The 16,706-nt window shown below is 39.0% G+C and overlaps 1 protein-coding gene across 7 annotated transcripts in view; it reads right to left on the bottom strand.

The window, feature by feature from the left end:
* The window catches only part of RASGRP3 (RAS guanyl releasing protein 3), a 128,052-nt gene that overhangs the window by 40,808 nt on the left and 70,538 nt on the right, over positions 1 to 16,706 (bottom strand). For 4 of the 7 annotated variants that reach the window (XM_032239282.1, XM_032239285.1, XM_032239279.1 and 1 more), the window contains exons 2-4: positions 6,004 to 6,136; positions 2,378 to 2,576; positions 1,218 to 1,320 (exon numbers count right to left, since the gene is read on the bottom strand). In XM_032239282.1, coding sequence (XP_032095173.1) covers positions 1,218 to 1,320; positions 2,378 to 2,447 — 173 coding nt within the window. In that variant the 5' untranslated portion in view covers positions 2,448 to 2,576; positions 6,004 to 6,136. Of the gene's footprint in view, positions 1 to 1,217; positions 1,321 to 2,377; positions 2,577 to 3,820; positions 3,915 to 6,003; positions 6,137 to 12,251; positions 12,276 to 16,531; positions 16,687 to 16,706 lie in introns of those variants that run through there. The other 3 variants (XM_032239284.1, XM_032239281.1, XM_032239283.1) reach the window with 3 other exon arrangements.

Here is a 16,706-nt window from a genome sequence, read left to right as displayed (position 1 = left end):
TAGGTAGTCTTCACCTTTCCTACATTAAACATTACTATGCCTAAACATCCCTTTTTATCTGTGTCTCATGCATTGGTGGCCATGCTAAGGGTGAGAACGCTGTTGATGGCACATTCTTTGGACAATGTCTAGATTGTCAAGAGTATGGCCAGACTGAGTCAATGCCCTCCATCCTTACCTATGTTCTACACCTCAACAGTGGACTCATATAACCCTTGGACCACTGGGGACTAGGATCTTGTTCACTTTCACAGACCTTATAGACTCTCTAACATCCCTTTCTGCTCTGAGATTGTGAGGAGAATGAAGAAAAGAAGTAGAAAGTGGAGGAAGCTTGAACTGAACAGGTGAATACCCTACTAACTCCAGAAGCCTTGGCAGGCCCTAATAACACTCGATGGTACCTCTCCCTTTAAGGCCTCCCCCTCCGCTGTAGGGGTTATCACTCATCTCCAGGGCCTCATGGGCTTGAAGAAGGCAAAGACTGCAGGAACCAGCATTAGAGATTATATAATAAGCATTGGCTCTCAGGGAATAGAACCTTTTACAAGTGGGAGACTGCATTTTCAGTCATTTGGCTTTCAACCACTTTTCAGGACTGCATGATATACAGAAGTAGTAGGCTGCTAAAAGCCCTCATTATGGAATGGCATTTTTAACCATGGGATTTATGTTTTTGTTTGTATTTCAGAAGAAAATCTAAAATTAGTGTCAGTCAACAAATCATAATAAACTTGCTAGAATGTTCATTGTGTCTTGGCAGCAAGGGGAGATGTGAAAACTAAATTGATGTTTGTTCCCAAGCAAGAGCATCTTATTTTGGCTGTATTTCCACATGATTAAGCTGCATCCTCTATGCCCACCATTTTGTCATCCCAGAAGAAATAAATTTGGTCTTGAATCATTGTTAAATATTCTCTCATTGCTCTAACAACAGAAGTGTTTAAGACAAGTTAGAAACATCCATCCTACAGTTCCTGCTTCATTTTACATCTTAGTGATTATCTTCAAGTACAGCCAAAACATCCAGATGGAGAGTTAACTCTCTGGTCTATCATCCAGCTATGTTTCGCCTAGACATCTATATATATTCACAAAACAGCTGGATAACCAAAGACTATTTATTCATCTTAATTTACTGGCTTTGGATAGACACTCTATCTAAATACAAAGCTTGATTTATGATTGTAAAAATTACACAGTAGTTGAAAAGATATATGCAGAGAAGTTTTTCTGCCAATTCAGTGGAAGATAAATACCATCGGTGCATCAGTAGAACTATTCTTGGCAAATAACTGTTATTCAGCTCTCCATTGTCATCTGTTAAAAAAATAGAACAAGAAGTGAAGAGATAACAGTGCTATTCTGTACTTTTTCTAACATCAATAGAGAAGCGTTAGGGTCAAAAATTGTTCATAGAACAATGATCTTTGACTTCCTACTTCGGCTAGTATTTCCTTGCAAGTAAAGGTATGTGGGTCTTACCCTTCCTCTGGTCTACAGTTGACAGATTTAATAAATAAAAATACAGGACACCCAGTTAAATTTGAATTTAAGAGAAACAATGGTTAATTTCTTCAGTGTAAGTATGTCCCAGGCATTATTTAGGTCACACTTACACTAAAAATGTTTGTCAGAAATTCAAGTGTAACTGGCCATCCTGTATTTTACCTGGCAACCTTGCTCTGGTTTAACTCTGGTTTCTATAGTAATCAATTCAATAAATAACTAATCCTCATGTGAGTTGACTTTCTTTGTGCAAGGGATAATCCAGAATTCGGAGGCAGATATGAAAACAACACAGCAAGGGATAATCCAGAATTCTGAGGTGGAAATGAAAACACCACCACAAGGAGCATACGGCTGTAAAGTCTATAATCTAGTAGCAGATACGACATGTATGAATGTAGGATGCAGTAAACTGTGCTACTCACATTCATCTGAGACAAAAGAACAAGAAACAATCACAGAGGCATATGCCATATGCTATCAGGAATTACAATGGGTTGTGGGGTTGGGGAAGAGGCAAGCAGCATTCCTGATCAAGGAGACTAGGAGTGGTATTATGGACATCTGAGACGGCCCTGAAGCAGAATTTCAATGAAAGGAATATGACCAATGCATGGTGGTAGAAAGGTGCGGGGAATGTTCCAGAAACATTAAGTGGACAGTTGGACTGCAGTATGGGCTGTGGGCAGTAAAGGGAAAGAAATGCGAAGGGCAGTGAAACTGGAGAGACAGACTGGGGTCAATCCAAAAGGCCTTAAATACCAAGGTACAGAGACTGAACTCTGTTCCACAAGCAACTTGCCTCTGAATAGAGGAAAGCGAGAGCATCGAGATACCCAAAAGAGATGAAAGGAGAAAAGGATCATACCAAACATCTCAATGCAAGTGCGCAGCAGTTCATCTAATGTTGCTGCTTTCCCAAGGCCACTTGATCCCATGGTTGTTTAGCCGTTGTCAAAAAACTAGAGACATTTTCAGCATCAGATAGACCATCTCCATAATCATGTGAATCAGTGATGTTAGTGCCTAGTGGTGACCTCTGTCCTTAGTTGTACTTCAAGCAAACTCTAAAAAAACAAGAGAAAGTTATTTGTCTAGAGTTCAGACCCCATTAGAACATCACTTTCCTACCTGAAAAGATAATGACTTCCATAGACTATATCTTTCCACAAGAAAAGTATCATAGTGACTGAGATTACATGAACCTTTACGATGCCGAAACATCTACTAAGCTGTTCCTGGGCATGGATGTGTGTGGAGACCACGGAAATGTTCCCTGTTATATATCATCCCAGTTCACAGCTGAAATTTTTTGGATGCAATATTTTATACTTTCTTCATATCCTTTTTTTTCTTTTTCTTTTTTTTTTAGACAGAGTCTCACTTTGTCACCCAGGCTGGAGTGCAGTGGTGTGATCTCAGCTCACTGCAGCCTTGACCTCCTGGGTTCAAACATTTTTCCCATCTATGACCCCAAGTAGCTGGAACTATAGGCACACACCACCACGCCTGGCTAATTTTTTTGTATTTTTTGTGGAGATGGGGTTTTGCCATGTTGCCCAGGCTGGTCTCAAACTCCTGAGCTCCAGTGATCTACCTACCTTGGCCTCCCAAAGTGCTAGGACTACAGGTGTGAGCCACCATGCCCGGCCATCTTTCCTCGTATTCTTAAGTGATAAGTTACTCAAGAATACCATAAATGTTACATGGTTACTTTAATATTAATAAAGGATGTGTAAAGAGAAAATTTTTTAATACAAATATATTTATGAACATTATCCTCAGTGATTACAAAAATATTCAACAACTATAAAAAATTCTATTTGCCTGAGAGTAAGATTATTCTTTGCAGTGGTAAAAATGCTACTGTGAATTTATTTAACACCCACATTATGTACTATGCACCATACCAAATGCTTTGCATATATTATCCAACTTGATCTTCACAACAAGGCTATGAGGTAGTAATAATTATTCCCAGTTCACAGGTGAGGTGATGGGACTCACAGCGGTTTGGCAACTTACCCCAATCCACACAATTATGAAGGCCTAGAATCAGGACTCCACTATAAAATAAAGCTTGTGTTCCCTTTCTTCTTACTTCCACAAGCATGGATATCACAAACCATCATAATTTTGTCTGCTAAACTAGTGTAAAGGGTATCACTCCTCCACATCATCTCAGAAAAAAGATGTTAGACAGATTATCTGTTACAGAGGTAGAAGGAAAATGTGGGGATGACAGCTAGCCCATTTGCCAGCATTGTCATGGGGAAAACGTGATTGGAAATAACCTCTTATAGTTGCTTACTCAAAAGCATTGCTGTTGGGTAGACATCATCACTTTATTTTACACAGCAGGTCCTTGATGCCAGGTCCCCACAGGACTTGAAACAGGAGGAAGACTGTCATGATGTAAGACATTTATCCACTTTAGACATTTTAGTAGATAAATGAAGCCATTGAGGATTCATCTCATGAGCTGTTTAAAGTCAATGTCTATTTTACTCTCGAACTTTATTTATTCAACTGGCAATCATTGAGCACCTGACCCCTGCCAGGCACTGGATTAGGCATTGAGGCTGCCAAGATGAACAAATCATTGTCCCATTCTTACCTTCAATAGGCTCATAGTCAACTTCAGAAAACAAACATGTGAATGAATAGGAAAAAATACCTAATGACCATATGTATGGTTGTATTCGTTCAGTGAGAGCACTGGAGTGACATTGGAATGAGTCTGTTCACCAGGCACATAACTTTGGGGGAAAAATGTTTGCTGTCTATTCATTCTGTGAAAGAACAGATTCTTTTGAAGGTAACACTCTTAGAACATAAAGGGTTATTTCAAGTGTTCAATAAAAACAGCAGAGAAACTGGATCCAAGCTCTCCAAATTCTGCTGCTCAATTGATTTGTGAAAGCAGATTATTAAAGTCATCTGGAACTAACTCTCACATCTTTTAACAAAGTTACCTTATCTGTAAGGCCTTTCCTGACCTATTTAAAACAACGCACCTCTCACCTCACACCCACCTCTCACTTGGCATACCCTACCTCCCTTCCTGGATTTATTTTTCTTTGTAACACTTAACACCATCTGACAAACTATATATTTTACTTGTTTATTTGTTTTTTTAATCTCTATAGTGTTATTAACGTAAACTCCAAGATTGTAGAAATTTTTGTGTTTGTCCTCTGGTATACTCCTTAATGCCTAAGGTTTTGCTTCTCACATAAAAGATATTCAAAAATTATTCACTGAATTAATGAATGAGTGGACTAATGGATGAGGAAATGAATATAATAAAACTTGTCACAGGTTTGTCTTTGAATATATATGAGTATTTATATGAATGTGTATAGATATCTCTTTTTTTTTTTTTAAATATGGAGTTTTGCTCTTGTTGCCCAGGCTGGAGTGCAATGGAGCAATCTTGGATCACTGCAACCTCCGCCTTCCAGGTTCAGGCGATTCTCCTGCCTCAGCCTCCCAAGTAGCTGGGATTATAGGCTCCCACCAACACACCCACGTAATTTTTTGTATATTTAGTAGAGACAGGATTTCACTATGTTGGCTAGGCTGGTCTCGAACTCGTGACCTCAGGCGATCCACCCACCTCAGCCTCCCAAAGTGCTGAGATTACAGGCGTAAGCCACCATGCTCAGCTGATACTGTATGCTTTTAAAAGACTTTTTAAAAATTTGTTTACTAGATCATCTTTAAGTAAACATCACTGGGACAAAAATTTCTGCTAGTTTTCTAAACTTAATAGTATCTGCCTATATTGACTATGAGAACTTACCTCTTCCAAGGCATGCTGGGGTAGAACTTCTCCGATTTCTCTAATGTAAGCTCTATCAGTATCAAGATTGAACAATTACCAAGTTTGATTACCTTCATGTGTATACAGCCATTTTTTTTTTATCCTGTTACTCACTGAACAGTAGACACACTACTTAGAACTAATAGGCCTAGACTAAACTGGTTTCTCAATTCAAAACCAAAATTATTCAGCTGAGCTGTTTGGGGAAGGTATTGATGTTCCCATAAGGGGTTAGAGATAACCTGGAAACAAACACTCATCCCCATGTTTAGAGTTATATTTCTGATCTGCAAAGAAACTGGCATGTAATGGGCCAGGTGGGCCGGGCTATCAGGTTACAATCTGTTTCTGCAATCAGTAGATGTTTCCGCTCTGCCTTCTGTCACCTGCACGTTTACCTGAGATCTCATTTCCTATGTCTGGACATTATTGTGTCTGCCACTGCCTTTTTTCAAAATAAGGCTTCTTTATTACAAAAGCAATGAACACCTATTATTTAAGTGTACACTTATTATTTAAGGACAGTAAGGAAAACGTTACCCATAATCTCATCATCCAAAGATAACTCCTATTAACATCATAGCATGTTTCTTGTAGTTTCTCTAGGCATATTTATTTGTTTTATGAGAATTCTTACATAATTTACAACAATTTAAAGAAATACTTACCTGTTGTTTCCATACAGATAGAGTTCCAAATCCAAAAGAACTTTAAGGGCAATTAGCATCATTGGGAAATGCATGGAAGAAGCAGTCTGTAGAAATGGTTTGTTCAAACTGAATGATAAGTTCTTTGGAGAACCTGACAAAAGAATGGAAAGAAACCCCCACACAGAATGAGATAATGATAACCCAAAAGAATCCACCTTGTGTTAAAGCATTTTCAAAAACTTTGAGTTACAAGTGCCATTTGAGATTTTGCCTAAACTTCACCCACAAAATCAATTAACAAGGGCAAATATTCAAAATAGTTATTTGGTAACATGATTTTTTTAATCAAGTGAGCTTTTTAAAAAATGAAGCCTATTAAAAACCCACATATGCAACAAAACCCAGTTCTACACACATAATATAAACTACTATTTCATGCAAATATATAAGTGGATTACTCATTAAGAATTTCCAAACACTGACTTTGAAATCCTTAAAACAGTTTGTAGTTGTGTTCACGAAACTGTGACCCTAAATCACTACTGCTTGTCTCAACATGAATGTCAATGTTATTTTAGTGCAGGCTGTTTAGTCTCCCAGTGGGGACGTTAGGACTTGCTGTTTGTTTAGGGCTTGCTGTAGTGTTGATAGGTACTCTCTGGCTGTGATGAAAATTATTGCTCTCCAGCATAGACATTTTCTCCCGAGTCTGAAAGGGACATAATCAGCTAACTTTCTACCAGGGTTTGAATTATTTCTAAAAGAGAAGTGTTATTTTCAAAGGGCAATAGAGTTTTGTTGGGTGTGATTTCAAAGGCTATGATATGTTCATGTAGCAAAAGGACTTGTGAAGCCACTTTTGTTAAAAAAGCATCCTTCTGAGGTTGCCTAGGACAAAAAGAGCTGTGCCCTCAATTTCAGAAATAACAAAAGGAAGCCCATTCCAGGCAACTATTCATTATTGATATAAATTAGCATACCAGGCTCTTGACTCAGAACCTCTTCATTAAAAAAAAAAAATTGCGTTTCAACCTTAGTAACCAAATGGGGGAAAGTCTGACTTATCTCTGAGTAAAATGCCATAATGCTGCTTGCTTTACTAGATTGTTTAAGGAGTTAGTGAGGTCACATGAAGTGAACCCATCATGGAGCCTGCAAAACGCTGAGTGCTCAGGGTAAGGGTTTCCCTTTACCCGCACTACTCCTTCCCCTCCCATATTAAAAGTCTTTTAAGTTGAGGCCTGAAGTGGAGGATCAATTTGTAGAAGCGACAGGAAGAGAGATGTTCGTTTCGAGAAGAGAAAAGATTTTCGAAGAAAAAATACAGTGACACTGTTGTACCTATTAGTGGGCCAGGCAGCCTTACCAGCAAGGGACTCCGATTCCCAAAGGTTCTCAAGCCAAAGTTAGGTCATCATTGTGAGAGATGTTGTAGACTAAATTCCCAGACGGTGTCTAGGAAGTATGCCAAAATGACAGGGAAGCTTTCTCCTGGCTCTAGTAATTGCAGGATTTATAAGGTGAAATATTATAACTAGTAAGTATTCAACAAATCCTTTTGAAATGATGTTGGCCATATTAGAACTTTCAAAGATTGTCTTGTCTATCACATTATCTCTATTCCAAGACAAAAAAAATCTCGAAGATCCTTCCCTGCTAATGGCAGTCAGTATCTTTATACATAAATGACCCTATCTATCTATCTATCTATATCTTTACATTAATACGACCTCCATATGGAGACAAAGAGGTTTCCCTAAATGACTAATGCTTTGTGAAAACAAGTGGTAATTGTTACAAACTTTGAAGTCTTAAAGATTAATGCCAAAGATGTCAGCATTCATCATTCTGGAAATATGCAAACTTAATTTCCCTGCATCACCACAGACATGAGATTTTTTTTTAAGTGCCTGATACACCATAGGAGAATTAAGATCGAGTTTAGTAAATGAAATAATAAAAACTCTGAAAGATAATTAATTTATTTGACAAATACTTACTGAGGATGTACTAGACACCAGACACTGAACAGAATACTAGAGTGGCTGGTAGAAGGGATTGGTGTTGGGGAATCGAAGGATAAATGGATAAGCAAGACAGACACAATCCTTGCCTTTACACTCTAGTAAAGAATTAAAGGAACAATTACAATAGAATAGCCTATTGGACCACAGAGCAGATAGGGAGGGGCACTAATTTAATCTAGGAGCCTGAGGAGTTTTAGGTTGGCAAAGAAGATGGTAATTACGAGAAATCGAAAAGACATTTAGAATGACCAAAGTATTATGGCAAGAGATCAAACTAGAAAGTCAGTAGTAGCTCATGACAGTAGTGTAAGCTTTAGTAAGGAGCATATACTTTATCCAAAGGGCAGTGGGAAGCCATTGTTTGAAAGAAGAGTGGCATGATCATTATCTGGATGTTTCCTTTTTTTTTCTTTTGAGATGGTCTCACTCTGTTGCCCAGGTTGGAGTGCAGTGGCGTAAAATCTTGGCCCACTGCAACCTCCACATCCCAGGTTCAAGTGATTCTCCTGCCGCAGCCTCCCAAGTAGCTGGGATTACAAGCATGCAACACCAAGCCTGGCTAATTTTTGCATTTTTAGAAGAGATGGAGGTTTCCTTGTGTTGTGGCCTGGCTGGTCTCGAACTGTTGACCTCAAGTGATCTGCCCTCCTCAGCCTCCCAAAGTACTAATATTACAGTCATGAGCCACTGTGCCTGGCCCATATCTGGATTTTAAAAGATTCTTCCAGCTGCAGAATGGAGAAGAGATTGTAGTAAAGACCTACAGTGAGGATGGGGAAACCAGTTAGTAATTGATTAAAATCATTCAGGCAAGAGATGATGGTTGTCTAAACCAGCATGTGTCCATGGAGATGGGAAAGAAGAGGCTGGTTGCAGAATTTCTTTTGAAAATACATTCAGAAAGATTTACTGATCCATTGGCTATGGGAAATGACCAGAAATCAAGGATAATTCCTAGATTTGTAGCTAGATATTTGGTTGGGTCATGGGGCCACTCCCCTGCGAATGAGAAACTGAGAGTGGAGGGAAGGAGAAGCAAGTTTGTGGGAGGAAAATGATGAGTTCACTTTGGTGGTACTGAGTTATAGATGCTTAAGACTCCAAGGCGAAATTTTGTTTTAAATTATTTCCTTTGATCATATGAAGGGGAACTGTTGAGTTAACTTCTAGATATCTATTACAGACTTCTGAGTTAAGACCTGAGCTTCTTTAAGTGCTAAGAATTAGCAGGGAAAAAGAATTGGAGGAAGGGGCAGGAGAATGAGACGTTAATTCATGTAACATGGTCCCTGGGAGGACAAGAGGGATCCATGTACAGGTGGAGGGAATGACTTTGGACAAAGACGGCGACCACTTCTTTCAATGCAATAGCAGGAGAGACCCCAAAAAAGGGCATAAATATAGGTAAATTTGTCATTTTTATGGAAGGAAGTCAAGGAAGTTTCTGTCTGGCAACTTTCATTTACTCTAAAAAGGAGACATGGTCATCTGCCAAAAGGTATGATGGATACAGTTCTGAGGCTTATCAAGGAGAAAATGTACAAAAGCCATTGTGAAAATCAAAGAAAGGAACCAGAATTATCAGGATTATTTCTGTCAAGAGTAGAATGCTGATAATCCAATTCTTCCGGGGTTTTAATTTTTTTATTTTTATTTTTTTGAGAGGAAGTTTCGTGTTCCTTGTTCTTTGGGCTATTGTATAACCCACCATGTCATGTTTCTAAAATTATTTCAGATAACTTCTGGAACAATGTATATGGGAACTCTCCCCTGCACTGAAGGAGCAACTCTGAGTTTCTATTGTTATGGTCTAGTCACACTTTCCATATGTGTGAGCCTCAAAACTAAAACAAGGCTGGCATTTGTTCGGTAGTGTCCTCACCACAGCACAGATCCCAAATCCCATTTCACCTAGCTTTGCTTGGTGAAGCGGACGTTAAGATACCATTGGAAATGAAATAATAAGAGAAACATGCAGGGTACGGTGGCTCATGCCTCTAATCCCAACACTTTGGGAGGGCGAGGTGAGTGGATCACTTGAGGTCAGGAGTTTGAGACCAGCCTGGCCAACGTAGTGAAACCCTGTCCCGAATAAAAATATAAAAACTAGCCAGGCATGGTGGTGCATGCCTGTAATCTCAGCTGCTTGGGAGGCTGAGGCAGGAGAATCACCTGAACCTGGGAGGTGGAGGTTGCAGGGAGTCAACATTCCGCCACTGCACCCCAGCCTGGACAACAGAAAGAAAATCATTTCTTTTCCGTCCTTTGACTTGATTCAAAATATTTTATTCTAGCAACTCCCACCTAAGCTACCTTTCTTATGCTCCCCACCTTCCCCATCAGTCTTTCTGCATCTCTGTCCTGCCATTCATATTCTCCAATGCTCTCATTATCTGAGTTTTACTTTGTCACCCAGGCTGAAGTGCAGTGGCGTGATCTTGGCTCACTTCAACCTCCGTCCCCCAGTTTCAAACAACTCTCCTACCTCAACCTTTAGAGTAGCTGGGATTACAGGCGTGAACCACCATGCCCAGCTAATTTTTGTATTTTTAGTAGAGATGGGGTTTCACCATGTTGTCCAGGCTGGTCCTGAACACCTGACCTCAAGTGATCTGCCCACCTTGGCCTCCCAAAGTACTGGGATTACAGACATGAGCCACTGTGCCCAGCCTCAGTTTACTCCTTATATTTGAAATTCTTTGGTTATTTCTGTGTTGGTCTTCTTTCTGTTTAAATTTTCCTTCTCATTCCTTTTAAGTTCACTCCTCTGTTCCTTGAATTTCTCTTTCTACTTTAGTTTCTTCAGTCAGGTGTTCTTCCCAGTGTGCTCCATGAAAGTCATACTATCATCACTGTCAAACTTGTTTCTATCACAAACCTGCTGGGATAGTACAAATATAAGAAATGGGCCCGGTGCTTACAGCAAAATTCATTCATCGTAAATGGACCACAACTGATGACATGAGGACTAAAGTCCCCCATATTTATGGATGGTGAAGCAATATCTCCAAAGGTATTTAACAATGACAGTAGGAATGAGCTGGGGTTAATGCTGTAATTTTCAACTCTAAAGTATTTTTTTTGTCATTCTTGGATTGGATGTATTTATTTAATATAGTAATAGGATTTTCCTGGGTTTAAAAATTTTTTTTATTTTATCCTGAAAAGAGATTTCACTAATGGGGAATTAATAATCAACACTGTGCTGTATTTTAGAAAATGAAGTAATAACAGCATCTACAAATACCATTTATTGGTGGCAATGTAATGTGACAGATATAACACTGGAAAAATTATCTATATTATCTTTAAATCTTATAACACTCCCATAACCAACTCTTATTAACTCCATTTCATGGATAAGGAAATGGAGGCCTAGAGAGGTTAAATTACTTGTCCAGTACCATGTTACTAGCTAAGTTGCAAAGCCAAGTCCAATTTCAAAAATTTATGTTTTTCTACTACCAACAAAAATTTTAGCTGCTGTTAAGGCCGGCCTATTAGAACAATTTCTAGACATTGTGTAGAACAAAGGTTTACTATTCCCTGTGTTTGGCTCATAAGCATTCTGTCACTGGCCCTATTGTCTGAAAATGAATAATCTTTGCTATTACGGCAAGCTTGGCAACTCAGAGAATCACTGGTACCAAGTACTGAACAGAAGTCAATAACCAGCTCACAGCTCATCTCACAAGGGCTCATTGCATTTTCTGGTAACAAGTAATAAGGTTTAACTGCATTTTATTTATGTTTTCTTGGTTACTGGTATTTAATATTGGCAACCAATCTAACATATTTACAGCTATCTGACATATGAATGAAAAATCAGAATCTTGGAGAAGCTTTAGTAATAAATACCACAAAATTCCAAAGTCCCACCAAAGGGGTATTTTCCTAGCATTTGGCTGCAGCTGAACATAGAAAGGAAATGACATATATACATTCTAGACACCTGCAGCTGGATGGCTTCCAGATGGACACATTCAACCACATTGCAGTGCTAAGACCAATATAGCAATTCGAGTGTTCACTTTCTAAATAATATCCCAAAGTAAAACCTGAAATTAGGAAACTTGAGCCTCAAAATTTAAAATTTTAAACATTGGAAAAATTATTTTTTTAAAGGTCAATATTTTCTTCTCCTGAAAATGCCAATAGTATATTCCTAAGAATCCTGTCTGTGGTCCTAATACTCTGGAAGCACCTGATCTCAAATTACCTGAAATAAAGTCACATTACCTTAATCCTTTGTTGTTCCATTTACTTCAGAGTGGATTTGATGATCATCATAATGGTGGTGGTGGTGATGAGGATGATGATGATGATATGGAGGAGGAGGAAGAGAAGGAATCATTTAGGTACTGTTCATGTTGGTCACTGTGTTGAGGTTTTTCCCCAGCAAACTCTGGGAGGCTAGGCTCCTCCCAGCAATCCAGCAATAAATAAAATTCAGCTAAATCTTGCTTGTTACTTAATTGTTACCAAAAAATGTAATGAGGTCTTGTGAGATGAGCTCTGAGCTGGTTATTGACTTCTGTTTAGTACTTGGTGCCAATACCAACGTGCCCTGCCTCATGCGCCTGCCATGAACAAGAAGGCATTTTTAACAACTGCATAAGTAAAATTCTTAGGGATCATCCCACTGGATCCAGAAGACAATCTCCAAGGATAGAATCTACACAAAGGAGCCTCCAAGGGAATGAAGACATTACATGGAAAGAAAAAGCAAGAGAATGTGAACAGAAGGCATAGCTTGGACTACAAAATATCTCCTAAACTGTCATCACTCTAGGCTGGAAGTGGAAGTTGACTGTCGCTAAAAACAAGGGGAAAGGATTTTAAAACATGAATTCTAAGTTGCTACACAGGAATGCAGCCAGAAGCACTAACATAATGAAAGATTGCCTTTAAATGGACCCCCAGGTTATCGGAGAAAGGCATTAGTTTGGTTGGGGCACAAAAGCCAACATTTATTGTCTAGTAAGCATTAAACACAACACTATAGGCTAAAGACGTAGAGAGCCCATTCTCAAGAGCACATAATCCCATACAGGAGATATATTATAAATCAGTTATTATAAACCAATGAGTCCACGAAGTCTGGTGACAGAGACAGATGCCCAGGGCATTGTGGGAGCACAAAAATGAGACCAAATTCCACTCAAGGAGATCTAGAAAGCCTTCTCGACAGGAAACAGACTAAGCTTTATGGGTCACAAAATTACAGTAGAAAATACAGGCTAAGTTTAATGGTGCCAGACAGTGAGGTGGTTGGAAATACCTGAACATGATTCCAGAATTAGGCATAGGATAGACATATGCAATTTGTTTTCAAAAAAATTATCATGTGAAAAATGAATAAGAACACATGTGAGACAACAATATTTAGGTTAAAAGCTGATGACAGAGGGGCTGGACAAAGTGGCTCACGCCTGTAATTCCCAGCACTTTGGGAGGCCGCATCAGGCAGATCACCTGAGATCAGGAGTTCGAGACCAGCCTGACCAACATGAAAAAACCCTGTCTCTACTAAAAATACAAAATTAGCCAGGCATGGCGGCACATTCCTGTAGTCCCAGCTACTCAGGAGGCTGAGGCAGGAGAATCGCTTGAACCCAGGAGGCAGAGGTTGCAGTGAGCCAAGATTGCACCATTGCACTCCAGTCTAGGTAACAAGAGCAAAACTCCATCTTAAAATAAATAAATAAATAAATAAATAAAGCAAGCAAGCTAACCAGAGAAAATGATTGGGGTCAGGTAGGTACACATTGAGTTCTGAACCATCTGTGGATTTTTTTCAAAGGCACAAATAAAAGAAAGCATTACAAAAAGCATAGAGGTTGCACAATGCTGCTTTCTTTTTATTAATTTTCTTATCCAGTTTCACTATTGACAGTGATAAGCTTTAATAGATAGATTTCCTTTACCATTTAGACACTAACTTTGTATACACAGATACTGAAGATGTAATATGAATTTCTCTTTTCTAAGAGAAACTGTACTATGTTATCTAAGTGAAAACATTTTGCTCCTATTTAGAAACCCATGGGTTTACACTACTCTTTTATGGGACAGTAACGTCTCAGTTTGAAATTACTTCTGAAATCAGGGATTTGGAACTAGACTTTTTATTGGAACCAATTAACAGTAAAGTACAGGAACCAAAAAAACAGTATGTTTAAAATTATTTCTGTGCTCTCAAATAAAGTTATACAGCTTGAAGCCCACAATTAGAAGGCTCCACTTCATGACTTTGTCATTCCCTTTTATTTCAGATGTTTTTCCTGCAGCAAATGGTTCTTCTTTTCCCTAAAAGAAAAACAAATCTTAGGAGGCAACGTTATCTGTCTTCCTCCCATCTAAGACATCAACTAATTTCACCTTACTTCTGAAAAGAAATCACAGTCCATACCTACAGGAAAATAAAAAAAAAAAAAGAAAAAATATGAGGGGCTAAAAAAATTATGTAATATCTTAGGTCCCTTGAACTTCTCTAAGGCTCACTTTCATCATCTCTGACATGGGATAAATACTGCTATACTGCCTTCCTCAACAGAACAAAAAAAATTCATTTAAAAAATGTTTTAAGAGCATAAATCACAATGAGAAAAAATGAAATCCTAAAATTGCTAAATGTTCCCAACTAAATTTGTGAAGTGGTTATTTGAAATGCAGAATACATATTTCTATTGAACAATATTATAAATGGATTAATAACAGATTTACGTATGAGAAACAGCCTGTCAAAATGCTAAAAGAGAACTTTGGGCGTTCTTAAGAATTTTAGAGCTTGATAGACTAGTTCATTAGCATGCCAGATTAACTTTCAGAAATGGCGCAACTCCTAGAAAGTAGGGTTTTTGATGGGTATTTTGGACTCATTAGTGGATCTAGAGCAACAGAGAATGAGAAAGAAAGAGGGAGAAGCAGCTAGCTTTCATAAAGTAAAGGTTAAAGAGTTAGAGGAAAAAGGGGCCTGTTGGCTCACACCTATAATCCCAGCACTTTGGGAGACCAAGGCGGGTGGATCACCTGAGGTCAGGAGTTCAAGAACAGCCTGACCAACATGGTAAAACCCCATCTCTACTAAAAATACAAAAAAAAAAAAAATAGCTGAATGTGGTTGCACGTGCTGATAATCCCAGCTACTCAGGAGGCTGAGGCAAGAGAATCACTTAAACCCAAGAGGTGGAGGTTGCAGTGAGCAGTGAGCCAAGATGGTGCCACTGCCTCCAGCCTGGGTCGCAAAAAACAGAGGGGGACTCTGTCTCAAAAAAAAAAAAAAAAAAAAGAGAGAAAGAGTTAGAGGAGACCAAGGAATGAGAACAAGGATGTTGTTGGTAGGTTATAAAAGGAGGAATTAATCAACTGTAATTTACTAAGGTGTGAGCAAATTAAGACAAATGAAGGGAAGTCCAGAGTGAACTAATTTCCTTTGACCTGCAATATGAAGGTATCCGCATCCCCCACACCTAGAAACAGCACCTTGTCTTTCTTCTCTCTTCACCAGCTTCTTGATGTAACTGCCTAGAGTCCCTGCGTCTTATCACGTCTCCTTCCTCTAGCTTGTAATTCCCCTTGAACTTCCTTTACGTAAGTAAGTAAACATGAGGTGTCTTCTGGCCAAAACCAAACACTAACAAACAACATTTAGCAACCCTCTAACGGCCATCTCTCTCATCCCTCACAGTCAAACAGAATTTGCTGGTTCTATTTGGTCCTCTCTTCAGACCACCAAAATCAAGCTCTATCTAACTCCCCCTCCACTTCTTGCCCCATACTCCATTCAAACTACTCTGGCAAAAGTCATTACACCTGCTAAGCTCTCTTCATTCTCTTCTTCTGCTAAGGCTCAGCCATACTGTAGTACTTCTTGACCACACCCTCCCTTAAATTCTTGTTTTGGCTGGTTTTCCTGGCAACATCTCTTCCCTGGTTTTTCTTCTATGCCTCTAATCATATCTTCTCAGTCTCATCTGCAGACTCCTCTCCTACTGCTGGCCCTCTAAACTGCCAATGGTTATCACATCTCCACACTGAACTCATCCACAGAAGTGGCTTCAACTACTACCTCTATATTGATGACTCCAAACCAAACAGAGACCAGCAACATGCAAACTGCCGAGAAAGAGAGTAGGATTTGGAGACAGGCGGACTCGGGATTGTATCCTAGCTCTTCTACTTGCCAGCAGGTGACTTTGGGCAAGTTCTGCTTAACTTTTGGGTAAGTTTTCATATCTCACCCTCATCCATTGCTAGTGGGAATGTAAAATGGTGCAGTCACTTTGGAAATGAGCTAGGCAGCTCCTCAAAAACTTAGACTGACCATATGATCTAGCAGATTCATTCCTAGGTACATACCCAAGAGAACTGAAAAATGTTCATAGCAGTATTATTCATAATTTCCCCAAAGTGAAAGCAACACAAATATCAATTAATAAATGGATAAACACAATGAAGTAACTCCATACAATGGAATATTATTTAATGATAAAAAGGAACAAGGTACTGATACATACTGCAGTATAGATGAACCCTGAAAACGTTATGGTAAGTGAAAGCAGCCAGACACAGAAGGCCACATACTGTACAACTTCATTTATAGAAAACATTCAGAATAGGCAAATCTATAGCAACAGAAAGTAGGTTAGTGGTTGCCAGGCACTGAGGTAAGGCAGGTATGGGGAGTGACTA

Source organism: Sapajus apella, unplaced genomic scaffold (assembly GCF_009761245.1).
Source record: "Sapajus apella isolate SASKATOON/1434 unplaced genomic scaffold, GSC_monkey_1.0 scaffold44, whole genome shotgun sequence".
NCBI lineage: Eukaryota > Metazoa > Chordata > Mammalia > Primates > Cebidae > Sapajus > Sapajus apella.
Note: the sequence above shows the minus strand (reverse complement) of the source record. Positions and strands in the feature narration are given on the sequence as shown.